General features: G+C 35.1%; 1 protein-coding gene and 1 long non-coding RNA gene across 2 annotated transcripts in view; one reads left to right on the top strand and one right to left on the bottom strand.

The window, feature by feature from the left end:
* The window catches only part of LOC120354148, a 45,698-nt gene extending 30,519 nt beyond the window's left edge, over positions 1–15,179 (top strand). The window contains exons 2-3 of the long non-coding RNA XR_005572836.1: positions 5,023–5,207; positions 14,669–15,179. This is a non-coding gene — a long non-coding RNA (uncharacterized LOC120354148). The remainder of the gene's footprint in view (positions 1–5,022; positions 5,208–14,668) is intronic.
* A 1,911-nt stretch (positions 15,180–17,090) lies between these two features.
* Positions 17,091–27,719, bottom strand: part of LOC111056815 (probable serine hydrolase) — a 41,148-nt gene continuing 30,519 nt past the window's right edge. The window contains exons 9-11 of the mRNA XM_039441138.1: positions 26,227–26,459; positions 22,529–22,721; positions 17,091–17,527 (exon numbers count right to left, since the gene is read on the bottom strand). Of these exons, the coding sequence (XP_039297072.1) occupies positions 17,198–17,527; positions 22,529–22,721; positions 26,227–26,459 (756 nt within the window). The 3' untranslated portion in view covers positions 17,091–17,197. The remainder of the gene's footprint in view (positions 17,528–22,528; positions 22,722–26,226; positions 26,460–27,719) is intronic.

Below are 27,719 nucleotides of genomic sequence, written 5' to 3'. Positions count from 1 at the left end.
GCTTATGAATCATGTCTTTTGCATTCTCCCTAACTGGATATATCCAGATAATCATACCTCTAGTGAGGTAGGTCCACGTTATAATGGCAGTATTCGATTAACATTGGTGTTGCTATCCTTGTCTATCATTCAACAAAGCAGAAACGCTATCCTGTTTTGTATCAAATTATGGTGTTGTGTATCAAGTTGGGATGATACTGTATCATATTGTGTTGATTCTGTATCATGTTTTGGTTGTTCTTGTTGTATAGTGAGGCCACGTTATAATGACAGTCTTTGATAAAATTGGTGTTGCTATCCTTGTCTATCATTCTACAAAGCAGATAGCTCTATCTTGTATCAAATTATGGTGTTGTGTATCAAGTTGAAATGATACTGTATCATATTGTGTTGATACTCTATCATGTTGTGGTTGTTCTCGTTCTATAGTGAGGTCCACGTTATAATGGCAGTGGAGAAAGATAGGAGAACAACGTTGCCGATCCTCTGTCTTGTACCTTCTATAAACGGTAGCTGATACAGGTTTATTGGTGTATTATTAACTGTTCATTCTCGTTTAAAATAATCAATTATTGACAGAGCGAAGTGAGGTCTAAGATTCAAGTCGCCGGTTTGGCATTTCTCTTAATGTTGAAATGTTTGAATGTTTAAATGTTTATATGTTTACATATTGCGCATTCACGGCGAAACGCGTTAATAGATTTTCATGAAATTTGACAGGTATGTTCCTTTTTAAAATTGCTCGTCGACGTATATACAAGGTTGGAAATTTTGCATTTCAAGGATAATATAAAAGGAAAAAGGAGCCTCCTTCATACGCCAATATTAGAGTAAAAATCAAACTATAGAATTATTCATTCATATCAGCTGTCTAGTGGACTATAATACTACCCGTTCAAAAACATCGAACATCTTGAAAATGTATCTTTCAATCAACGTTAGTAGACAGTTGACTATAATACTACCCGTTCAAAAACATCGAACATCTTGAAAATGTATCTTTCCATCAACGTTAGTAAACAGTTGACTATAATACTAACCGTTCAAAAACATCGAACATCTTGAAAATGTATGTTTCCATCAACGTGTAGACAGTTCAGCCAGACCTAATAACAGCGCTCACACTCACATTCCGGGACGACACGTCACAGTACGATAGGACAGAGAGCTCTATGTTTATTTAGGATTTTTTCTAGACATTTTAAATTGATAAATTATTTATTAATTTTTGAGAAAACATAACAACAGGTCAATGTAACTTACTGAGCACGAGGTCTACTGTTCACAGAACTACTAGTTTAATAATGTATTTACATAATTAAGATGATATATTTTGATGATTAATTATTAATTCTACATTGTTTCTACATTCGACGAAGAAGTACAAGATGATGATGCTGAAGAAGAACATGAAGAAAAGGAAGAAGAAGTAGAAGATGATGGAAAAGATGAATACGAAGAAGAGAGAAGAGAGAAGAAAAAGAATAGAAAGAAGAAGTTATTACAAAGAGTCAATGACATAAGAAGAATTTTCAGAAAAAATTGGTCATTATGTAAAATTGATATGACGTGCTTTTGGCGATTGCTGAAATTAAAAGATTTTCCTCTATTTTTCCATTGAAGTTTTTCGTCGCATTTGGGCTGTACAATGTAATAGGACAATACTGAGAAGCCAAGGTCATTTTTCGCTATAGTGAGGTCCACGTTATAATGGCTGTATTTAATTAACATTGGTGTTGCTATCCTTGTCTATCATTCCACAAAACAGATACCTCTATCCTGTTTTGTATCAAATTATGGTGTTGTGTATCAAGTTGAGATGATACTGTATCATATTGTGTCAATACTGTATCATGTTGTGGTTGTTCTTATTCTAAAGTGAGGTCCACGTTATAAAGTCAGCACCTGATTAACATTGGTGTTGCTATCCTTGTCTATCATAAGACAAAACAGATAGCTCTATCCTGTTTTGTATCAAATTATGGTGTTGTGTATCAAGTTGAGATGATACTGTATTATATTGTGTTGATATTGTATCATGTTGTGGTTGTTCTTATTCTATAGTGAGGTCCACGTTATAAAGTCAGCACCTGATTAACATTGGTGTTGCTATCCTTGTCTATCATAAGACAAAACAGATAGATCTATCCTTTCCAACTTCACACCGTTGATAAATCGTTTGTTGGCTATGAATAAATATAATGAGCTACCAGAATAGTCAATCTCAATTATTATGAAAACTTATTATGGAACCATATAAAGAAATATATTTTCTCAACGAATAAAATATTTTTTTGAGATAGAGTTTATCATTATTAACAAAACAAATATTGACAATTAATATCGTTATCAGATATAGGGGGAGACTTGAATCACAGCTATCTCCTAAAGAAGGCGGTGGGAGAAAGAAACGTGGCAACTATGTTTTCCTATCACTTCCACCGACTAATATAACTATACCTTACTATATTATGTACTAGCAGGAACCCGGTGTCCCCAAGGGTCTATTTTAAAACTTGATACACTGAAAACTTGACGTAATGAAATCTTGAAAATTTGAAAATAGGCCTACAACCATCCTCGGTTAATTAAGAATCTATATGCAAAATGTCGAGTTAATGACTTGAGTAGTTGAGACGTGATGATGCGTCATTCGTGAATTTCCTATCCCCTACGTGTAAAAGCCAAGTTGATATGATACTGTATCATATTGTGTTGATACTGTATCATGTTGTGGTTGTTCTTATTCCTAAGTGAGGTCCAGTTTATAAAGTCAGCACCTGATTAACATTGGTGTTGCTATCCTTGTCTATCATTCCACAAAGCAGATAGCTCTATTCTTTTCTAGCTCCGCAACGTAGCCAGATCGTTTTTCAATGATATAGAAATAAATATTCAATTAACAAAATATTTAATCTCATTCATGAAAATATATTATAAAAAAAGGTACGGAGAATCATTCGACAAAGCAGATAGCTCTATACTGTTCTTTATCAAGTTATGGTGTTGTGTATCAAGTTGAGATGATACTGTATCATATTGTGATGATACTGTGTCATACTAAGAAACATCAAGTTACAGAAATACATCGCAAACTCGAATCACAGAGATAAAAAAAAATATAAATACATCTCCTCTCAATGAAATGCATTCCAATATAATTGATATTTTGGTAAAAAAGAGTAGATAAAGCACGACTATGAAGCTAATCTTATCTTTAGAGTCGTTTCAATTTTGAAGTTATTTCAATGTACATTTTCATTTAATGTAATCATTAGAAATATGTAGATAATCTTCTAGAATTCATCACAATATATTATAATCATTATCATTATTACCAAACGAAAATCCAAATAAATGCTGTAAATCACCCCGAAGTCTTCTGCTACTGAAAATATTGACAACAGGGTAAACAGCTAGATAGAGACTCGATGAGTTCTGCAATTGGAAAAATTATTATAAGATTAGAGTTATTTATTAAGATATTAATTTATTATTAATAAGAATGGAAATAGGCCTATGACCATCCTCGGTAAATTAAGAATGTATAATGCGAAATGTCAAGTTAATGAGTTGAGTAGTTGAGACGTGATGATGCGTCATTCGTGAATTTCCTATCCCCTACCTGTATAAGCCAGTTCTTTCCATTATTATATTATAGATTTAATGCAAACAACTCAATTCCGTATCATATCCCCCACCAAACTTGATACAAACAAATCACTTCCGTATCAAATGCCTGAACCTGATACAAAAAATTATATTTTTAGAATACTAAACCTGATACAAACAATTTACTGCTGTATCAAAATTCCCCACCAAACTTGATACAAATAATTCACTTCTGTATCAAATGCCCCACTAAACCTGATACAAACAGTTCACTGCTGTATCAAATCTCCCACCAAACTTGATACAAAACGTCCCGTATCAAACGCCCCACTAAAACTGATAAAAACAATTCACTTCTGTAACAAATGCCTCACTAAACTTGATACAAATAATTCACTTCTGTATCAAATCCCCTACCAAACATGATACAAACAACTCACTTTCGTATCAAATCAACCACCAAACTTGATACAAACAACTCACTTCTGTATCAAATCCCCCACCAAACTTAATATAAACAATTCACTTTCGTATCAAATCCCCATCAAACTAACTTGATACAAACAACTCACTTCCGTATCAAATCCCCCACCAAACTTGATACAAACCATTCACTTCCGTATCAAATCGCCCACCAAACTTGATACAAACAACTCAATTTCATATTAATCTTGATACAAACTCGTCTTCCGTATCGATACACAAATTATGACGTGGTGATGAGTAAATCAATTTATTGCTTTTTATTATTTAAGAGTAATGAGCACTCACAAGCTGAAAACTTGACGTAATGAAATCTTGAAGAAATGAAAATAGGCCTAAAACCATCATCGGTTAATTAAGAATGTATATGCAAAATGTGAAGCTAATGAGTTGAGTAGTTGAGACGTGATGATGCGTCATTCGTCAATTTCCTATCCCCTACGTGTATAAGCCAGTTCTTTCCTTTACCATAATATGGTTATTAAAGATTACAATTTTGTTGAGCAACAATTTTGTTCATTACATAATCATATGAGAGTATACACCCATGGAAACTGTAAACTGTATTGAACAACTATCTTGTTCCTCACACAAACATATGAGACTACACACACAGGGTAACTTCAAATTTCATTTAGGAACAATTTTGTACCTCACATAATCATAAACAGTACACACAGGGCAACTTCAAACTATACTCAGCAACTATTTTGTTCATCATATAAACATATGAGAGTGCACACACAGGGCAACTTCAAACTCTACTCAGCAACTATTTTGTTCCTCACACAATCATATGAGAGTACACCCACAGGGTAACTTCAAATTACCACAAGAACCAATCTCAGAAGGCTTCTCGGATTGATTTTCATAAAATTTAATCACGGTTAAAATTTAATCACGTGTTGTCTGATGTGTGTGTTACAGACTGCTGGATCGATTGACGCCATTGCTGCGCTGTGATTGGTCGGTTGAGGTCAGCCAATCGTGTGGCAGAACAGAGAGAAAGCGACATCAGCCAACGATAATTAGTCGTTGGTTGCAGATTTAATTTCTCCCCGTTTGTCAGTTAAATTGCAGACATAACCAGCTTGCTAAAACCCACTAAAAATGTGAGTGAATCAGTTTTTTCTCTAGGCCTATTTGTTTTTAAGATTATTGTCCGAGTATTAAATAATGTGTTATTGGTTTATTTTGATAGCGGGGGGGGGGGATGTCTACCTCTGGGAGAGCTGAATGAGAGACAATCAGGTGTCAAGGAAAGTACAAGAAGAAGAAAATGAAGAAGAAGAAGAAGAAGAAGAAGAAGAAGAAGAAGAAGAAGAAGAAGAAGAAGAAGAAGAAGAAGAAGAAGAAGAAGAAGAAGAAGAAGAGAAGAAAAAGAAGAAGAAGGGAAAGTATTTTTTGTGTAGTTGAGAAGTTTATATTGTGGTATTATTAATATTGAATGAAAAGACTGAGAAATGTCAAAAAACCACTGATTTATTGATAATTAGAAAGACCGGTTTCGGTTATTACACCATTGTCAATCTCTGATAAACTGTTTATCAGATCATATTGTCAGTTTATCAGAGATTGACAATGGTGTAATAACCGAAACCGGTCTTTCTAATTATCAATAAATCAGTGGTTTTTTGACAATTTCTCAGACTTAATATTGAAGAACGAGAAAAAATAAAGTAGAAGAGGAAGAAGAAGAAGAAGTAGAAGAAGAAGATGATGATGATGATGATGATTATTAAGATGGGGAAGAGGAGGACGAGGATGAGGAGGAGAACAAGAGGAGAAATAAGAAGGGGAAGAAGAAGGAAAAGAAGAAGAGTGGGATAATCCATATCAGTGGGGAATTGGTCATCATACATCATGAATCCTTTGTCAATTTTTTAAATTTTGAAAATTAATAAGCCGTCATTACTTCACGGGAAGAACACGAATTTGTCAACGGATTGAGAATATTATTATCGAATTATCGAAGTGCTCCTGTTCAGAAGATATGAGCATTTGAACACAGATTTTTATCATAGAGTCTCGACATCATTTTAATCACACTTTTTGATTTTGAATCGCACAAACTGGACATCAAAACATGACTGGAGAAAGAGAGATCAGATATCAACTTTGATCCGAGATTTACAACTTTGCTTTTCGGAGTTCCGTATTAGAGAAAATAGTCTACTTTATGATAAAAAAATAGATAGCCGAATATTGTCAATTGCGTGAGAGAAATAAATTAGGGATTGAAAATGGTGTAATAATGACACCACTCTCATTAAAGTGCATTGTACCCTATACTCATTGCTATTTCGAGTTTTACTTCAAATTGTCATCATTCCTATAGTGAGGTCCACGTTATAATGGCAGTGTTTGATCAGCAATGGTATTGCTATCCTTGTCTATCATTCCACAAAGAAGATAGCTCTATCCTGTTCTGTATCAAATCATGGTGTTGTGTATCGAGTTGAGATGATACTGTATCATATTGTGTTCATACTGTATCTTGTTGTGGTTGTTCTTGTTCTATAGTGAGGTCCACGTTATAATGGCAGTATTTGATTGACAATGGTGTTGCTATCCTTGTCTATCATTCAACGAAGCGGATAGCACTACCTCTTTCTCGCTTTGCTCTGTTGCCAAATCGTCTTTTAACAATGTTGAATTGATTATTAATTCATTAACAAAATATTCCATCTTAATTAATTATGAAATTCATTATGAAATTATTGAAAAATATAATTTCTTGCTTAATAAAATATAATTGATTATTTTAAACGAGAATGAACAGTTAATATTACATCAATAAACCTGTATCAGCTACCGTCTAAAGAAGGCATTGACAACAACTTGATACACAACACCATAATTTGATACAGAACAGGACAGCACTATCTGCTTTGTGGAATGATAGACAAGGATAGCAACACCATTGTTAATCAAATACTGCCATTATAACGTGGACCTCACTAAAGTAAAATAACCCCTTCTTATAACGCTGACAATGTTGAAACGAATTTTTCGCCACACTGCACAGAAAGCAGCTGTTTTCCATTCCTTACGAAGATCTGAAAGACATTGTTTGCAGACGACTCTCGTCTGACGTCAGAACAGGTTTCTGTCCGGCCTAGGCCGGAAAGAGTACCCTTTCCAGCCGCTAACATGGAACTAAGAAAGGTGATCAAAAAACAGCTGATCAAAAAACTTTTCATTATTTGTGTTCATTATTCTAATTAAAACATTATAGACTAATAATATCATCTTATTGTCATTTGAAAGAATAAAAAAGTATAAACTCAACCTCCCACATAATTGAACATCATCTTTTAGGTTATTTAGACAAATCAGAATAAACAATGAAATCAAATTCGATTTTCAGAGTAGGATAGAACTTCTAACCTAAACTTCCAAAGTCGACAACAAGCATTGTTGACGTTGACATTCAGATTGGCCAAATTTCAAGTGTGCTAAAACAGCTGATCAAAAAACGTTTCATTATTCTTGTTTATTATTCAATAATAATTAAAACATTTATAATAATATCAACTTATTGTCATTTAAAAGAATAAAAAAGTATAAACTCAACCTCCCACATAATTGAATATAATCTTCTAGACAAATCAAATAAAAAATAGAAATACATTGGACAATTTCCTGATATTCAGATTACCTCAGATTTGGTAGAGCTACTCACCTTCCACTTCTGCTTTCGGAAGTGCTTAGTAAACAACTATTCTCATAATATATATTCTTTATTTTTGTGTGTGGCGAAAAATAGCGTTCGCACCACGGGCAAAAATGTTTTACCGGCTCTTAATCTTTTCTAGTGAAAACCGATTTCGAGCCGGAAAAATCTCATTTTCTGCTCTAGGTGCGAAATATACTATTACAGTAGCATATCAATGGATCTAAACTGACAGCCATTGTTATTGATACTGTCAATGCCAGCCATTCATTCAGAGATGACATTTTGAAGTGAATCTAAGTAGTACAATGGCACGCATTCCATACTACTTGCAATATTTTTATTATTGTTTGTTAGGCATTCTGTGCTTTCATATAGTGACAGTAACAGGTAGAAACTGGTTTGAACCAGATTATAAATGCAACATCTACTCTGGGAGAGCTGGAATGAGAGACAATCGGGTGTCAGGAGAAGTAGCCGAACAAGGAGAAGAAGATAGTAGCGGTAAAAGAAGAACAAGAAGGAAGGGGAGAGGAAGAAGAAGTAGAAGAAGAAGGAGAAAAAGATGAGACTGTAGTGGGGGGAAAAAGGAAAAAGAAGAAGAGGGAGACTAGAGAAGAAGAAGAAGAAGAATTGGTGGATAATGGAGAAGAAAAGCTTAAGAAGGCAAAGGGGAAGGAGAAGAAGAAGAAGAGAAAGATAAAGATGAAGATGAAGTGGGAAGAGGAGGAAGAAGAAGAGGGAGACTGGAGACGAAGAAGAAGAGGAAGATAAAGATGAAGATGAAGGTGAAGTGAGAGGAAGAAGAAGAAGGAGAAAAAAAGGCAAAGAAGAGGAGACAAGAAGAAAAGAAGATAAAATAAGATGAAGGTGAAGTGGGAGGAAGAAGAAGATGGAGGAAAATATGAGGATGTAGTGTGAAGAAGACGGGAAGAAGGAAAAGAAGAAAGGGAGACTAGAGAAGAAGAAGACGAGAAGATAAATATGAAGATGAATTGATTGATTGATTGATTGAGTACTTTATTTATGTAGATTACAATATTCCTGGCTTATACACTTATATACAATACTGACATACAGCAAAATTATAGATGAATTTACATAATATAGACTAAGAAAATAATTATTGAACTGTATATGAAATGAAAAAGCAATTTGTAATATAATAACTATAGATAATAATTATATTGTTATGCATCTACATAAATTGGCGGAGCTTTGGACATATCAATGTCCATTCTTCGGAAAGAATATTAAAAATATCCTCCCCACTTACTCTCTACCAAAACCCCGAAGGAAGAAGGAAAAAGAAGAAGAGGGAGACTAGAGAAGAAGAAGAAGAAGAGGAAGATAAATATGAAGATGAAGTGGGAAGAGGAGGAAGAAGAAGAGGGAGACTGGAGAAGAAGAAGAAGAATTGGTGGAAAGTGGATAAGAAAAGCTTTAGAAGGCAGAGGGGAAGGAGAAGAAGAAGAAGAGGAAGATAAATATGAAGATGAAGTGGGAAGAGGAGGAAGAAGAAGAGGGATACTGGAGAAGAAGAAGAAGAATTGGTGGATAATGGAGAAGAAAAGCTTAAGAAGGCAAAGGGGAAGGAGAAGAAGAAGAAGAGGAAGATGAATATGAAGATGAAGGTGAAGTGGGAGGAAGAAGAAGAAGGAGAAAAAGATGAGGATGTAGTGGAAGAAGGGGGGAAGATAGGGAAAAAAACGAAGGGAAGGGAAGAAAAAGAAGAGGGAGACTAGAGGAGGAGAAGAAGAAGAGAAGAAGAAGAAGAAGAAGAGAAGAAGGAGAAAAAGATGAGGATGTATTGTGAAGAAGACGGGGGAAAGAAGGAAAAAGAAGAAGAGGGAGACTAGAGGAGGAGAAGAAGAAGAAGAAGAAGAAGAAGAAGAAGAAGAGAAGAAGAAGAAGAAGAAGAAGATGGAGAAAAAGATGAGGATGTAGTGTGAAGAAGACGGGGAAAGAAGGAAAAAGAAGAAGAGGGAGACTAGAGGAGAAGAAGAAGAAGAAGAAGAAGAAGAAGAAGAAGAAGAAGAAGAAGAAGAAGAAGAAGAAGAAGAAGAAGAAGAGGAAGATAAATATGAAGAAGGAGTGGGAAGAGGAGGAGGAAGAAGAAGAAGAAGAAGAAGAGAAGAAGAAGAAGAAGAAGAAGGAAGAGGAAATTATATTTTTAATATGTGAATATTTCCTATTTTAGTGATAATAATGTGAAATATTTCTTCTATGTTTAGTTTTTAAGCATCTAAATTTGAAAGTCTACTTTGTGAAAATACTTGAGCACTGAAAATTTTGTGAATTGAAGAACTATAAGACTTATTGTCGGTTGCACAAAAGCCGGTTAAATTTTAACCGTGATTAATTCCACGAGAACCAATCAGAGAAGGTGTTTTTGAAAAGACGGCTTCTCTGATTGGCTCTTTTGGAATTAATCACGGTTAAAATAAACCGGCTTTTGTGCACCGGCCCTTAACCTATTTTGGACTATGTGTTATCTAGAATTTGGGAGAGGAATAGCACAAGGTTACCTTATTTTTCCTCTCCCTATCATTTTGTTATTGTACTTATTGTATAAATGAATAAAGAATAAATAAAGAGGAGGAGTTTGGAGCTGAAAAAGATGAAGAAGGAAATTGAATAGTTGTAGAAAAATAGGCGGAAAATTGTACGTAGCTTGTGTGGGAATTCATTAATTTACTCGGCTCTAGATAGGAAGGAGTGATAAATCTCTTCTTTTAGCGAATAAATTGAAGAATGTGAATAAAGAATATGCAGACAATGGTTTGCATGATGAGGAGGGGGTGGTGGGTAAATTCTTTCAAACTGCTTTGAAGGTCATGACGTTCAATGGTGGAAGAATCAGGAGAAGAAGAAGAAGAAGAAGATGAAGAAGTAGAAGAAGAAGGAGGAGGATCAAAAATGAAATGACGGTTGAATAGGAGTTAGAGGAGGTGGGAGAAGGAGAGGATGAGGAGGAGTTGGAGAAGAGGGGTGAAGGAAGGAAAATGGAAGAAGTAGAAGAAGAAGATTAGAAGAAGAAGAAGAAGAAGAATAAGAAGAAGAAGAAAGAGACCGAGGAAGATACGAATGAAGAAGGATTGGAAGAGGAGGCGGAAGGGAAGAAGAAGAAGAAGCAGGAGAAGAAGAAGACGAGAAGGAAGGAAATTATCAAAGTATTATTTAATATGTAATATTTCCTATTTAGTGATAATAATTGAAATATTTCTTCTATGTTTAGTTTTTAAGCATCTAATTTGAAAGTCTACTTTGTGAAAATACTTGAGCACTGAAAATTTTGTGAATTGAAGAACTATAAGACTTATTGTCGGTTGCACAAAAGCCGGTTAAATTTTAACCGTGATTAATTCCACGAGAACCAATCAGAGAAGGTGTTTTTGAAAAGACGGCTTCTCTGATTGGCTCTTTTGGAATTAATCACGGTTAAAAATAAACCGGCTTTTGTGCACCGGCCCTTAACCTATTTTGGACTATGTGTTATCTAGAATTTGGGAGAGGAATAGCACAAGGTTACCTTATTTTTCCTCTCCCTATCATTTTGTTATTGTACTTATTGTATAAATGAATAAAGAATAAATAAAGAGGAGGAGTTTGGAGCTGAAAAAGATGAAGAAGAGAATTGAATAGTTGTAGAAAAATAGGCAGAAAATTGTACGTAGCTTGTGTGGGAATTCATTAATTTACTCGGCTCTAGATAGGAAGGAGTGATAAATCTCTTCTTTTAGCGAATAAATTGAAGAATGTGAATAAAGAATATGCAGACAATGGTTTGCATGATGAGGAGGGGGTTGGTGGGTAAATTCTTTCAAACTGCTTTGAAGGTCATGACGTTCAATGGTGGAAGAATCAGGAGAAGAAGAAGAAGAAGATGAAGAAGTAGAAGAAGAAGGAGGAGGATCAAAAATGAAATGACGGTTGAATAGGAGTTAGAGGAGGTGGGAGAAGGAGAGGATGAGGAGGAGTTGGAGAAGAGGGTGAAGAAGGAAGGAAAATGGAAGAAGTAGAAGAAGAAGATTAGAAGAAGAAGAAGAAGAAGAATAAGAAGAAGATGAAGGAGAAGTAAATTAGAAGAAGAAGTAGATGAAGAAGAAGAAGAAGAAGAAGAAGGAGGAGGATCAAAAATGAAATGACGGTTGAATAGGAGTGAGAGGAGGTGTGAGAAGGAGAGGATGAGGAGGAGTTGGAGAAGAGGGTGAAGAAGGAAGGAAAATGGAAGAAGTAGAAGAAGAAGATTAGAATAAGATGAAGAAGAAGATGAAGGAGAAGTAAATTAGAAGAAGAAGTAGAAGAAGATTAGAAGAAGCAGGAGGAGAAGAAGTAGTAGTAGTAGTAGTAGTAGTAGTAGAAGAAGAAGAAGAAGAAGAAGGAGAAGAAGAAGAAGAATAAAAAGAAGATGAAGGAGAAGTAAATTAGAAGAAGAAGTAGAAGAAGATTAGAAGAAGCAGGAGGAGAAGAAGAAGTAGTAGTAGAAGAAGAAGAAGAAGAAGAAGAAAAGCATTGAACTTGGTTATTCAACATAGATAACAATGGCCATAATTTCCCAGAGCTCCTATTTTTACTTCTTATTAGGCTACATTCTCAAAGCTAGCTATTATTTGGATCTTGTCATTTTTCTTCCTTCATCACTTACTCCTCTTCCTCCTCGTCCTCCTGCTTCTTTCTTTTTTTATTCTTCTTCATCGTTCTTCCTTCACCGCTTACTCCTCTTCCTCATTGTCCTCCTCCTTCTTCCTTTTTTTATTCTTCTTTCTCTCCTTCTTTTCATCTCCTTATCTACCTCTTTCTTCTTATTCTCTTCCCTAACCACCTCTTTCTTCTCCTTCTCCTTCAGCTCTTTCCCCTTATCCTCCACTTCGTCATCTAATTCCTCCTCTTCTTGGAAAATTTACATTAATAAATAAATCCTTAGTTTAATTGATTAAATTAACGTTTTGGTAGAGAGTTAGTGGGGAGGATATTTTTAATATTGTTTCCTTAGAATGGACATTGATATGTCCAAAGCTCCGCCAATTTATGTAGATGCATAACAATATAATTATCTATAGTTATTATATTACAAATTACTTTTTCATATCATATACAGTTCAATAATTATTTTCTTAGTCTATATATGTAAATTCATCTATAATTATGCTGTATTGTAAGCTATTGTATATAAGTGTATAAGCCAGTATATATTGTAATCTACATAAATAAAGTACTCAATCAATCAATCAATCAATCTTCTTTATGAGTTGTCATCTATTACATGATGTTATCTACTCGATTCTACGTTTTCTCTGTTAACATTTTTACAGATGGAAATAAACTGGAAATTGCATTATTTGTTCAAATGCTAATTGATGAATAATTTATTATTATTAAACGAAAATCCTAATCAAATGCTATAAATCACCCCGAAGACTTGTGCTACTGCAAATATTGACAACAGGGTAAACAGCTAGATGGAAATTCGATGAGCGCTACTATTCAAGAATTATTTGTCAGCCCGGGAATCGAACCCAGTACCTCCTAATTGCCGGTCAGGAATGCTCACCCTTACACCAAACTGACAATCTATGGATAGCAGCGCTCTTTCTATACGAAGCCATAGCGGCCAGCCAGTCTACAGATGGAAATAAAAGCTGTGCAAAGGCTAAAAATAAACTTCCTTCTCGTGATATTTTTCAAAGTTTTTTCTATTTGTATATCATCAAGCTATCAAAATGAAATAGTTTTCTCAGGAAAACATTTTTTTCCGATCATTACTTTTTGAGATATGAGCGCCTGAAGTTTGAATTTTTGAGACAGAACATTTCAAATTCGGTAAGAGATAAATCCATGAGATTCAGAGGATGGTATTGTTGATCTAGTAAAACAAAAATTTTCTGAAAATATCAATTTTTGAAATAGTTATTCAATTTACCAAAAATAACTCAACTAAAAGTCATTTTTAGTTATAACTATCTTAAAAATTGATATTTTCAGAAAAATTTTGTTCTACTAGATCAACATTATTATGAAGAATTTATCCTCTAAATCGCATGGATTTATCTCTTACCGAATTTGAAGTGTTCTGTCCCAAAAATTTAAACTTCAGGCGCTCTTATCTCAAAATGTAATGACCGGAAATAGTTATTTGTGCAACTAGTGCGCAAAGTGACAGTTTGCTGCACCGAAAGAAACGTTTACGCCCGAGCCGTAGGCGAGGGCGGAATGGTTTCTTGAGTGCAGCAGAGGAACTTTGCGCACGTATTTCACATTAAGTTTTTCCTACAGTTAGCATTGAATATGAAAAGTGGGTAATTATGGGTAAAATTGCCTGAAATGCATCAAATGTTTTTCTGTGTAATTTTATTATTGATAAAAACCTTAATCCTGAAATCCTAAAGTCCTCGTTGTCCTTGGTTATAATATATAATGAATAATAATTAGCGCGTTGTGCTTGGTTGCACCTCTGCTCACTATAGCAGCCACAGCAGTCACTGTTACCAACTTCATTTTGATTTTGCTGCACTGTTGCTCCATATAACCTACTAAGTATTTTGCGTTGCCATGTTGCAAATCTGGAGTGCAGAAAAATTTTTCCCGCACTAGAGCGGAAAAGTGATTCTTTGCGTTCTGTAATCAGTGCAGCAATGGCCACTTTTCAACTTAACTGTAGGAAAAAAATGTTTTCCTGAGAAAACTATTTCATTTTGATAGCTTGATGATATACAAATAGAAAAACTTTGAAAAATATCACGAGTACAGTAGAAAGTTTATTTTTAGCCTTTGCACAGCCTTAATGAGAAATTCGGGTGATTTACAGTATTAAATTCAAATTTTTGTTAACATATAATTGTTATTTCACCAGTTTTTATATGTTTTTCACAGATATTTTGTTTGTTTATTTGGCAGGTTTGCAGAAAGCAAGGGAGGACTCTAAGTCAGACAAACTGGTGCATTAGGATCATCACAGCCACCAGTAGTCATCACAACAAGCTGAAACAAAATTTGTCAAATTTTCAAACAATTTCGAATTTTGAAACAAATTTCAAAATTCAGACCTAACGTCAATCAACGGAAAAATCTCTTTCATCAACAGAAAACAAAAAACTAGGAACTACTCATCAATATCTCGCTCATCATCTATCAATAATATCGATTTAGAAGTTTGGAGAGGACATCGATCTTCTATATATCGATCATCAATACATCTTCATTCAACTGACATCTTGAAGGTATGAACTGAATGAATCTTTATTATAATATTAGAGCCACATAGACAAAAAATTCACAGCCAATACGGCTGATTGGCTTAGAAATATCTTGCCTGATTGTTTAGAACACATGTTTTTTATTCTTTCTTAGTTTTCGACACAATAATTATTATTATATAGAAAATCATATCAAAAAGTAATTAAGCCCAAACTGGAAATGTATGTGTGAGTGAATGTGTGAGTGTGTGTTTTCATTTTTTTCTTGCCCAAAATAGTTATTTGTGCAACTAGTGCGCAAAGTGACAGTTTGCTGCACCGAAAGAAACGTTTACGCCCGAGCCATAGGCGAGGGCGGAATGGTTTCTTGAGTGCAGCAGAGGAACTTTGCGCACGTATTTCACATTAAGTTTTTCCTACAGTTACCATTGAATATGAAAAGTGGGTACCTCTGCTCACTATAGCAGCCACAGCAGTCACTGTTACCAACTTCATTTTGATTTTGCTGCACTGTTGCTCCATATAACCTACTAAGTATTTTGCGTTGCCATGTTGCAAATCTGGAGTGCAGAAAAATTTTTCCCGCACTAGAGCGGAAAAGTGATTCTTTGCGTTCTGTAATCAGTGCAGCAATGGCCACTTTCCAACGTAACTGTAGGAAAACATTTTTTTTCTTCTTTCTGATTTTATTCAATTATAGTATAAGCACTCCTGCTTGCACGCGTTAAGCATTATATGCTTACAGCAAGCTAGAAATATTCTGTTTCAAAAAAGCTTTGTTTTTTTCATAATACATCATACACGTAGAAAGCCTTATTACATAAATTATATTTTATACAATTTCTTCAGTGCACTTTGTATTTTATTTCCATTTTTGATGTTTGATGTATTTGAAATTTTGTATGTATTTGATTTTTGAATCAGAATAAAGAAAAAAAAACAATTTGAAAAAAAAAACAATTTGAATTTGTCACGGAGAATCTTGATTTTATTCTCACTAGAGTGAGACGTTAATTTGATCGGGATTGGAATTGAAAATGAATTATTTATTTATTGATTTATTCAGAAATACTCAACTTACAGAAAAGTACGACAGGCGTATAAGCCCAGAACGGTTCCAATTCTAATTTATACAACAGTCCAAATGTAGCTAGGTTTTGTGTCACTTCAACATTCTTCAATTATTAGACACAATTATAGTGAATGAAAAAACTTTATTGAGTAGAATATTAATCTAATCAACTTGAGCAATGTTCATAGATATGATAATCTCTTATCGAGTGCATACCAAAAGAATCAAATGTACAGTAATAAATAATAATGAACAAATATAGTTATTATTCATTGATGAATATAATAATAGTGTTCTCCTCAAGTTCCATTCTAGATGCCTGAATTTCTATAGATTTTTTTGAAAATAACAATTTTACAATAATAGATAATTATATTTGGTTCATGTCTAAAGTCACTTTTAAGCTATATTTCTTTGGCTAAAATCCAATGATTGTAGTTACACCTTGACAATGATATGGTTCCCATGTATTCGCTCTTACTCTCATTTTCTCTATTTTCTCTCTCTCACTCTTTCTCTCTCTTTGTGTAGATATAATTGAATGGGAGGATTTCTATAATTGAGATTATTCCTCACCTTCTTCTGTTTCCTTCTCTGTTACCTCGATCAGCAGAAATTCTTCTTTATCATCATCTTCTCCTCTCTTTTCTTGTCATTCTTCTCCCTCTCCTTTTTCTCCTCCTTCTTCTTCTTCTTCTTCTTCTTCTTCTTCTTCTTCTTCCTCTTCTTCTTCTTATCTTTCTTCAACATCATCATCTTAATATTCTTCTTCTTCATTATCATCTTCTCCTCTCTCCACTTGTCATTCGATCTTCTCCCTCTCCTTCTTCTACTTCTTCTCATCCTTCATCATCATCATCATCATCATCATCATCATCATCATCATCATCATCATCATCATCATCATAATCTTCACAATATTGTCTTCTATGTCATCTTCTTCTTCATTATCTTTCACTACATCGTCATCATCAACCTTCTTTTATTTCTTCTTCTTCTCTTACTCTACATCTTTTTCTTTCTTTTCCTCCCAATCACTTTCTTTTCTCTCTCTCTCTCTCTCTCTCTCGGTCTAGTTGGAAGTGAATGAGATGATTACCATGGACTATCCCACTCTTCTACTTCATCCTCTTTCTCCTCTTCACCCTTCTCTGTGTTTCAAAAATACGGATTATCAGGCTCAAATTCATCGACTTCTTCCTCCTCCTCTTCATCCTTCTTCTTCTTCTCCTCTTCTCTGTCCAAAAGGAATTTGGATATAATTTCAGCCACCTGACTCGGGTCGTTCAAATGTACATGGTGTTTACCAGGGACGGTATGCTTTTCGAAATGGCGCGCGTTTTTTGAAATTGTCTCCAAAATGTCGTCGTATAGAGCGTCCGGTGTGTAGAAGCCTTCATCTGCTCTTATGTTCAGATAGGCACAGCTGATCTTTTCGGCCATGGAACGTGATAAGTCCTCTGGTATCATGGCCAGGGTACTGCCAGTCTGCAAGAAAAATTGAAAAAGTTGATTAATTTCTTCAGAATTTGATCAAATTTAGGCTAGGCGCACACCAGTTGATGCATCCGAAAAGATACACAAGGAGCTTTAATGTATCTTTCCATAAGCAACAGATGCTCTTTTGTATCTTCTCAAAAGCAACGTGTTGCATCCGAAAAGATACACAAGCAGCTTTAATGTATATTTCTATAAGCAACAGATGCTCTTTTGTATCTTCTTACAAGCAAAGTGTTGCATCCAAAAAGATACACAAGGAGCTTTAATGTATCTTCCAATAAGCAACAGACGCTCTTTTGTATCTTCTCAAAAGCAACGTGTTGCATCCGAAAAGATACACAAGCAGCTTTAATGTATCTTTCCATAAGCAACAGGTGCTCTTCTGTATCTTCTCAAAAGAGAAGCTTTGCCTATCGGCGGGGGGCCACTAGACTACAATACTACCCATTCAAAAACATCCAACATTTATGAAAATGTGTCTTCCCATAAGTAACAGATGCTCTTCTGTATCTTCTCAAAAGCAACGTGTTGCATCCGAAAAGACACACTGGGAGCTTTAATGTATCTTTCCATAAGTAACAGATGCTCTTTTGTATCTTCTCAAAAGAGAAGCTTTGCCTATCGGCGGAGGGCCACTAGACTACAATACTACCCAAACAAAAACATCCCAACATTTTTGAAAATGTATCTTCCCATAAGCAACAGATGCTCTTTTGTATCTTCTCAAAAGGAACGTGTTGCATCCGAAAAGATACACTGGGAGATTTAATGTATCTTTCCATAAGCAACAGGTGCTCTTCTGTATCTTCTCAAAAGAGAAACTTTGCCTATCGGCGGGGGGCCACTAGACTACAATACTACCCAAACAAAAACATCCCAACATTTTTGAAAATGTGTCTTCCCATAAGCAACAGATGCTCTTTTGTATCTTCTCAAAAGGAACGTGTTGCATCCGAAAAAATACACTGGGAGATTTAATGTATCTTTCCATAAGCAACAGGTGCTCTTCTGTATCTTCTCAAAAGAGAAGCTTTGCCTATCGGCGGGGGGCCACTAGACTACAATACTACCCATTCAAAAACATCCAACATTTTTAAAAATGTGTCTTCCCATAAGCAACAGATGCTCTTCTGTATCTTCTCGGAAGCAACGTGTTGCATCCGAAAAGATACACAAGCAGCTTTAATGTATCTATCAATAGGCAACAGGTGCTCTTCTGTATCTTCTCAAAAGAGAAGCTTTGCCTATCGGCGGGGGGCCACTAGACTACAATACTACCCAAACAAAAACATCCCAACATTTTTGAAAATGTGTCTTCCCATAAGCAACAGATGCTTTTTTGTATCTTCTCAAAAGGAACGTGTTGCATCCGAAAAGATACACTGGGAGATTTAATGTATCTTTCCATAAGCAACAGGTGCTCTTCTGTATCTTCTCAAAAGAGAAGCTTTGCCTATCGGCGGGGGGCCACTAGACTACAATACTACCCATTCAAAAACATCCAACATTTTTGAAAATGTGTCTTCCCATAAGCAACAGATGCTCTTCTGTATCTTCTCGGAAGCAACGTGTTGAATTCCGAAAAGATACAGGAGGAGCTTTATTGTATCTTTCAATAAGCAACAGCCGCTCTTCTGTATCTTCTCAAAAGCAACGTGTTGCATCCGAAAAGATACACAAGCAGCTTTAATGTATCTTTCAATAAGCAACAGACGCTCTTCTGTATCTTCTCGGAAGCAACGTGTTGAATTCCGAAAAGATACACTAGGAGCTTTAATGTATCTTTCAATAAGCAACAGGTGCTCTTTTGTATCTTCTCAAAAGCAACGTGTTGCATCCGAAAAGACACACAAGGAGCGTTAATGTATCTTTCAAAAAGCAACAGGTGCTCTTTTGTATCTTCTCGGAAGCAACGTTTTGAATTCCGAAAAGACACACAAGGAGCGTTAATGTATCTTTCCATATGCAACAGATGCTCTTCTGTATCTTCTCAAAAGCAACGTGTTGCATCCGAGAAGATACACAAGGAGCTTTTTGGAGTAATGTTAGGCCCTCTTATAGCACAACACAGCCTATCAGCTGACAATCCTTGATAGAGTTTATCAGAGATTGACAATGGTGTGTTAACCGAAACCGGTCTTTCCAAGTATCAATAAATCTGTGGTTTTTTGACAATTTCTTAGTCTTTTTCATTCAAAAACTGCCATTATAACGTGAACCTCACTATAGAACAAGAAAAACCACAACATGATAGAGTATCAACACAATATGATACAATATCATCTCAACTTGATACACAACACCATAATTTGATACAAAACAGGATGGAGCTAACTGCTTTGTGGAATGATAGACAAGGATAGCAACACCAATGTTAATCAAATACTGCCATTATAACGTGGACCTCACTATAGATCACATTATAAACCAACTTGTAACAAATTCTCCAGTTTTAATGCAATCAAAGCCAGTCACTGTTTTAGTTTAACAAATTATTTTTTCTTATCAACTTGAGGCCAGAACAGAAATATGTGTTGTTCAAGTCTGTTGTGATAACGCCAATGATATTGAAGCCATATGCTTCCAATATTTGAATAGAATAGAGAGTGACAGATAGATAGACATAGAGAGAGAGAGAAAGAGTATGTGAGTGTCATTTAAAAAAACATATGGTGTTAATTATTAGATTGATCTAGTAGAGGCATAGGATAATGTAGGCCTACTTCTTTCCTTTCTTCTCTTTCCTTCTCTCTCTCTCTCTCTCTCTCTCTCTTTCTTTCTCTCTTCTCAAACTTTATCAACAACAGTTGTTCAACTTTTTTTAACAGCCCAGTATTGCAATGGTAACTGTGATGATATGGCATTATAGTAAAGCAACACATTTAGGCTGGATTTATTCTACGCCTTGTAAGTAGATATTATATTTTTTAGAAACAATTTAAGGCCGGTTTCCGAGCTCGGGATTTAGCTAAGTTCTAGACTTTAACTGGCTTTAAACTCTGGAGTCAGAAAATTTGGTTTCCGAGTCAGAGCGTTAACGTAGTCGAGGACTTAAATAGATTCTGGAGTTTAGAGATCACATTAGACCCTGGAGTTTATAATTTCGCCTTCTGAGTGAAGGGGTTATAAGTCCAGGACTTGAATTAGATTCTCGCCTCTTTCCGAGTTGAAGATTTATCAAAAATCGTTGAGTCCAGAAGTTGAAACAGCGTGATTTCAAACCCTCGACTGGGGTAGGGTTTGAATTCAAGTTCTAGACTTAACTGAGCAAACACAATTCAGTTATTGTTTTGGAGTAGATAAAAAGTCAAGTAGATGTCATGGAATACCTAAATTATTTGGATTAGTCCATTTAAATTCATGATTTATAGTTTGCAAGTTTATTTTGCAATAAAATTGTATCAGAATTATGCGTAAAAAACTAACCTAATTTTACGAATGTGACATAACCTAAAAATGTTCAAGAAAAATAATACAAGGATTGCCTTGGAATTTATTATATTCCCATCTGAATGTTATTAATCAATGTCATATTCAACATATTAATATAACAATAATAAATTATTATTCCATTTTTTTCAAAACAAATACGTTTTCAAACTCAATAGCCTAGCCTAATGAAATTATTATTCCAAAATCACTTTAGGATCAATGACCAATAATAGCAAGAGGTAAAGAATCTGGTGTGGCGCACTCACACAACTTTCCTTGCCGTTATGAGAATTGATCACCTGACGCTAGTGTTCCCGCGCATCTCAAGTCTACTTATAAACAAAAATCTGAGTCAGCTGGTGACAGGACAATAACGCTGGAGACATACGAGGTCTGCTATCTCTTCATAGTGAATCATTTAATAGAATCAACAGTTGCCAACAGTTTGCAATTGGATAATCACATTTTCTCGAATTTCGAGCTTATTTTCAATTTTAGGTGAAAATGTTACTGGACATTAATTGTAGAGATTTTCATGCTCAATCTTTTCCACATGAATTTTTTTGTTTAAATTGTATCTGAAGCCTGATAATTGGGAATCTAAAATCAAACTTTGCATAGATGGGGCGGAGCTCCTGGAATTTTTACAGATATAGGACTTGTGGCAGTTGATAGAGCTTATCAATGACTTCTTTAGGTATAAATTTGATCAAAATCGTTGGAGCCGTTTTCGAGAAAATCGCGAAAAACCCTGTTTTTGACAACATTTTCGCCATTTTAGCCGCCATCTTGAATCGCATTTGATCGAATATGTTCGTGTCTGATCCTTATATTGTAAGGACCTAACGTTTCAAATTTCAAGTCATTCCGTTAATTGGGAGATGAGATATCGTGTACACAGACGCACATACACTCATATATACACACACACACACACACACACACACACACACACACACACACACACACACACACACACACACACACACACACACATACAGACCAACACACAAAAACCATTTTTTTGGACTCAGGGGACCTTGAAACGTATAGAAATTTAGAAATTGGGGTACCTTAATTTTTTTCGGAAAGCAATACTTTCCTTACCTATGGTAATAGGGCAAGGAAAGTAATAAAATGTTTATTCATCCATCTTTCAAAAGGTCAGGTTTTGCTTTGAATAGGCCTACAAAGAAATCTAAACGTATTTTTACAAAATAGTTTGGAGAGCATGCTCATTTGAATTATCCCGCTGCAATCAGCTGTTTTCGTTTTGCTATAATGCCAACAATACAACAGCAAAATATCGTGAATTTCCCTCATGTTTACTACGTTAAAGTCCTGGACTCAAATAAGTCGAGAACTCAATAGACCCCGGAGTTTAGAAGATAAAATCGTGACTCAGAAAGTTGATTTAGACCCGAGCGCTTATTTTAGTCCTGGACTCTGTAAGTCCAGAACTTATAGATCCCGACCTCGGAATCCGGCTCTTAAAGTGCAGAAGTTCATTGTGGTTCATAGTGAGATTATGGTTTAGAGTATATATTAATTATTCACCTTTAATCGTATATCTCGGGTGAAGTTGAAAGTTCCCCTCTTCGTTTTCGCCGGTTTCATGCCTCTGTTCATGAGAATCCTGGCTGATTCGTTGGTGATTGACCCCAAATAAGCAGATTCCACCAGATCTATCATCTCAGTATATCCATAGCAAGGCATGTTATCTTCCGAGAACGTTTCATAGCGTAGGAACCTAGAAAAAATTACTACAATAGTATTTATTTATTCTATCATTGACAAAAAATAGCATGAGAAGATATACCATGGTATAGGTCGTTGATGTTCCAAATTTCAAGCGGTCTGTCGGATACTGTCTATTAATTGACCGAGCGAAGTGAGGTCTAAGATTCAAGTCGACGGTTTGGCATTTCTCTTAATGTTTAAATGTTTATATATTTATATGTTGCGCATTTCCGGCGAAACGCGGTAATAGATTTTCATGAAATATGACAGGTATGTTCCTTTTTGAATTGCGCGTCGACGTATGTACAAGGTTTTTGGAAATTTTGCATTTCAAGGATAATTGACCGAGCGAAGTGAGGTCTAAGATTCAAGTCGACGGTTTGGCCATAGAGAAACGATAGTGTAAGTAGATATCCCATGGTATAGGGCGTTTATGTCGCAACTTTTACTGTTATCTCAAGCCGATTACTGTCGATTATTGTCAATTTTTACTGTTTTGTTGGGGTGAGAGTGTAGGAACAGCACAATTTGCGAGACTACCAGCGTCACACAGCTGCATGGGAGAGAACTACGTGAACTATCGGCTTGGGATAACAGTAAAAGTTGCGACATAAACGCCCTATACCATGGGATATCTACTTACACTATTGTTTCTCTATGGTTTGGCATTCCTCTTAATGTTCAAATGTTTATAAATGTTCATATGTTGCGCATTTACGGCGAAACGCGGTAATATTACATGAAATTTGACAGGTATGTTCCTTTTTAAATTGCGCGTCGACGTATGTACAAGGTTTTATAAAACGCATTCCAAGGATAATATAAAAGGAAAAAGGAGCCTCCTTCATACGCCAATATTAGAGTAAAAATCAGACTATAGAATTATTCATCATAAATCAGCTGACAAATGATTACACAGATGTGTGGAGAAGCCAGTCTATTGCTGTATTTCCATAAGGTCTATAGTTTCAATCAGGTACTTGTGGATGAGAATACTACGTGAGGTCTACTGTTCACAGAACTACTAGTATAGTATAATATAGGATAATATTGAATGCTCAATATTATATATGATAATATTGACCTCACTATTGAACAAGAACAACCATAACATGATACAGTATCAACAAAATATGATACAGTATCATATTAATATGATACACAACACCTTAATTTGATACAAAACAGGATATAACTATCTGCTTTGTGGAATGATAGACAAGGATAGCAACACCAATGCTAATCAGATTCTGTCATTAAAACGTGGACCTCACTATAGAACAAGAACAACCACAATATGATACAGTATCAACAAAATATGATAAAGTATCATCTCAACTTGATACACAACACCTTAATTTGATTCAAAACAGGATATAACTATCTGCTTTGTGGAATGATAGACAAGGATAGCAACACCAATGCTAATCAGATTCTGTCATTATAACGTGGACCTCACTATAGAACAAGAACAACCACAATATGATACAGTATCAACAAAATATGATACAGTATCTTCTCAACTTGATACACAACACCTTAATTTGATACAAAACAGGATATTACTATCTGCTTTGTGGAATGATAGACAAGGATAGCAACACCAATGCTAATCAGATTCTGTCATTATAACGTGGACCTCACTATGGAACAAGAACAACCATAACATGATACAGTATCAACAAAATATGATACAGTATCATATAAATATGATACACAACACCTTAATTTGATACAAAACAGGATATAACTATCTGGTTTGTGGAATGATAGACAAGGATAGCAACACCAATGTTAATCAGATTCTGTCATTATAACGTGGACCTCACTATAGAACAAGAACAACCATAACATGATACAGTATCAACAAAATATGATATAAATATGATACACAACACCTTAATTTGATACAAAACAGGATATAACTATCTGCTTTGTGGAATGATAGACAAGGATAGCAAAACAAATGTTAGTCAAACACTGCCGTTATAACGTGGACCTCACTATAGCAACACTAATATTGTTATCTCAATTCCTATCACAGCATGTACTGAAAAGGTTCGATAAAATCTCATATTTATCAATATTTTTAATCAACTTCGGTGAATCAACTTTCATCAATTTATTGTTGTATCGCTTGCATAACTGCTGTGTCATTGATTCTAATCAATCAAAAGATCAATTTTGTTGATGTGCTAATGTTTAGGGAACTGCCAAGTCATGTATTGATCAGTATCAATATTAGAACGAGCGTATCGAGTTCTTACTGATGACTACAATGAGATCCACGTTATAATGGCAGTATCTGATTGACATTGGTGTTGCTATCCTTGTCTATCATCCCACAAAGCAGATAGCGCTATCCTGTTCTGTATCAAATTATGGTGTTGTGTATCAAGTTGAGATGATACTGTATCATATTGTCGAACACTAATTGCTATAGTGAGGTCCACGTTATAATGGCAGTATAGAAAGATAGCAGAATAACGTTGCTGATCTTCTGTCTTGTCAATGCCTTCTATAGACGGTAGCTGATACAGGTTTATTGATGTAATAATATTAACTGTTCATTCTCGTTTAATGCAATCAATTAAATTCTATTAAGCAATAAATTATATTTTTCAATAATTTCATAATTAATTTACATAGTTAAAATGAAATATTTTGTTAATTAATTATCAATCCTACATTGTTGAAAGACGATCTGGCAACAGAGCAAAGCGTGAGAGAGATAGCGTTATCCGCCTTGTTGAATGATAGACAAGGATAGCAACACCAATGTTAATCAAATACTGCCATTATAACGTGGACCTCACTATAGATGGAAATTCGATGAGCTCTACTATTCAAAAATTATTTGTCAGCCCGGGAATCGAACCCAGTACCTCCTAATTGCCGGTCAGGAATGCCAACCCTTACACCAAACTGACAATCTCTGGATAGCAGATAAGATCATTGTGGACAGATAAGATCAATTTTGCAGTTTGAGAGACTCAGTGTCGGTTGCACAAAAGCCGGTTGAATTTTAACCGTGATTAATTCCACGAGAAACCATCAGAGAAGCCGTCTTATTGAAAAGGCCTTCTCTTAAAAATTTAACCGGCTTCAAATTTAAATTTGAACGATTAAAATTTAACCGGCTTTTGTGCAACCGAAACAGAGAGAATCAGATACACAGGAAAAGAGAGAGTATGATGGAGAGAGATCGAGAGAGAGTGACACTATCTATCTATTTATCACATTGTGTACAAATACTTGACATGAGGAAGGCGGCACAACAGGCTCATGCCCAAAACTGTCCCATTTCCAATTTATACTATACTGTCCAAATCAAAATGTTGGTTATGCCACTTTCACTTTTCAAAATACAATTTACACTCTTCAATACTCAGATAAACGAGCAAATTTTGAATCAAATAGATACTATTAGAGTCTAGAATCAAAAAATCCAGAACAGTAACTCAATAATAAATTAATCAAAAAGTCTAAATTTCTATCAACAGGATATACTCTACCTGTCAACCGTTTTGGCTGTATCATCCACCATCTTCCCTATGGGTTCCAATTTCGGATAGGCTATATCCAAACAAATCAAGAACTCCACTTCGGTGGGGTAATACGCCGCGTACATGAAGCCAATAGATCCCCCCCTTGAATGGCCCAGGATTGACACTTTCTCCCATTTGAAGTGTTTCACCATGCGTCGTACCATCACGACTGCGTCCCAGAAGAAGTAGTACAAATGACCCTGCAAAGCAATTGAAAGAAAATCTATAATTGAAATGTCTTATTGGCAGGAATAAAAAAATTACAACATCTTAGAATAGTTATTATTTGTATATCTAGAGTGAAAAGTACAGTTTTTTCTCCCTGAAAAGTTTGAAGCCTGAGGCGAAGCCGAGGGCAACAATTTTCCTAAGGGAGAAAAAACATTTTTCCTCCACCTACTGTCAAAAGTACTTACTTTACTCCCTGAAACCTAATACTAAAGTGTCACTTTTTCGCTCTCGGTAGTAAAAAACAGAAAAACTCCCTAGGGAGTAAAAGAGACTCCATTTAAATAACATGGGAAGCATCTCTATTTTAAAAACGTACATTTGGAATAGGTCAGAAGGTCTAAGCTCAGATGAGGAAGCATATAGAGTAGTCATTAAACCAACTAAATTCAATACCTAAACCAGACATTTCATCGATATATAAAATTTATGTTTGTATGCTGAAATTATTAATACAAACTTCATATCACTATACTAAAAAAATGTATATATTTTTTCTTTTATTCCATGTTATTCAAAATATCAGCCAACGAATATTACTTATTAACTAATCAAATTTGAAACGGGAACTTCATCATAGCTGTAGTTTTGGCTGTCATTGTTGTTACAACTTTAGCCGACAGATAGTGCTGTCGGAGGAGAACTGTGATTACAAGCCAGCTGTTTCTGTTTACTTTTTAGATTATGTTGTAACACATTGTTTGGTCACATACGTTTTTAAAAATTATTTTATTAGCAGTTTTTATAAAAATGTAGGTGGAGGAAAAATGTTGTGTATATCAAGAGTGAAAAATGTTTTTTCTCCCTCAGGAAAATTGTTGCCCTCGTCTTCGCCTCGGGCTTCAAACTTTTCCCTCAGGGAGAAAAAACAGCACTTTTCACTCTAGATATACAAATAACTATTTCATTCGTGATTTACACAACATTTTTCCTCCACCTACATTTTTATAAGAACTTCAAATAAAATAATTTTTAAAAAGTACGTGACCAAACAATGTGTTACAACATAATCTAAAAAGTAAACAGAAACAGCTGGTTTGTAATCACAGTTCTCTACCGACAGCGCTATCTGTCGGCAAAAGTTGTAACAACAGTGGCCGCCACAACTACAACTACGATGAAGTTCCCGTTTCAAATTTGATTAGTTAATGAGGAATATTCGTTGGCTGGTATTTTGAATAACATGGAATAAAAAAATGTATACATTTTCTTAGTATAGTGATAAGAAGTTT

This window comes from Nilaparvata lugens, chromosome 14, assembly GCF_014356525.2.
Source record: "Nilaparvata lugens isolate BPH chromosome 14, ASM1435652v1, whole genome shotgun sequence".
Classification (NCBI taxonomy): Eukaryota; Metazoa; Arthropoda; class Insecta; order Hemiptera; family Delphacidae; genus Nilaparvata; species Nilaparvata lugens.
This window is presented reverse-complemented; position numbering and strand designations above follow the sequence as displayed.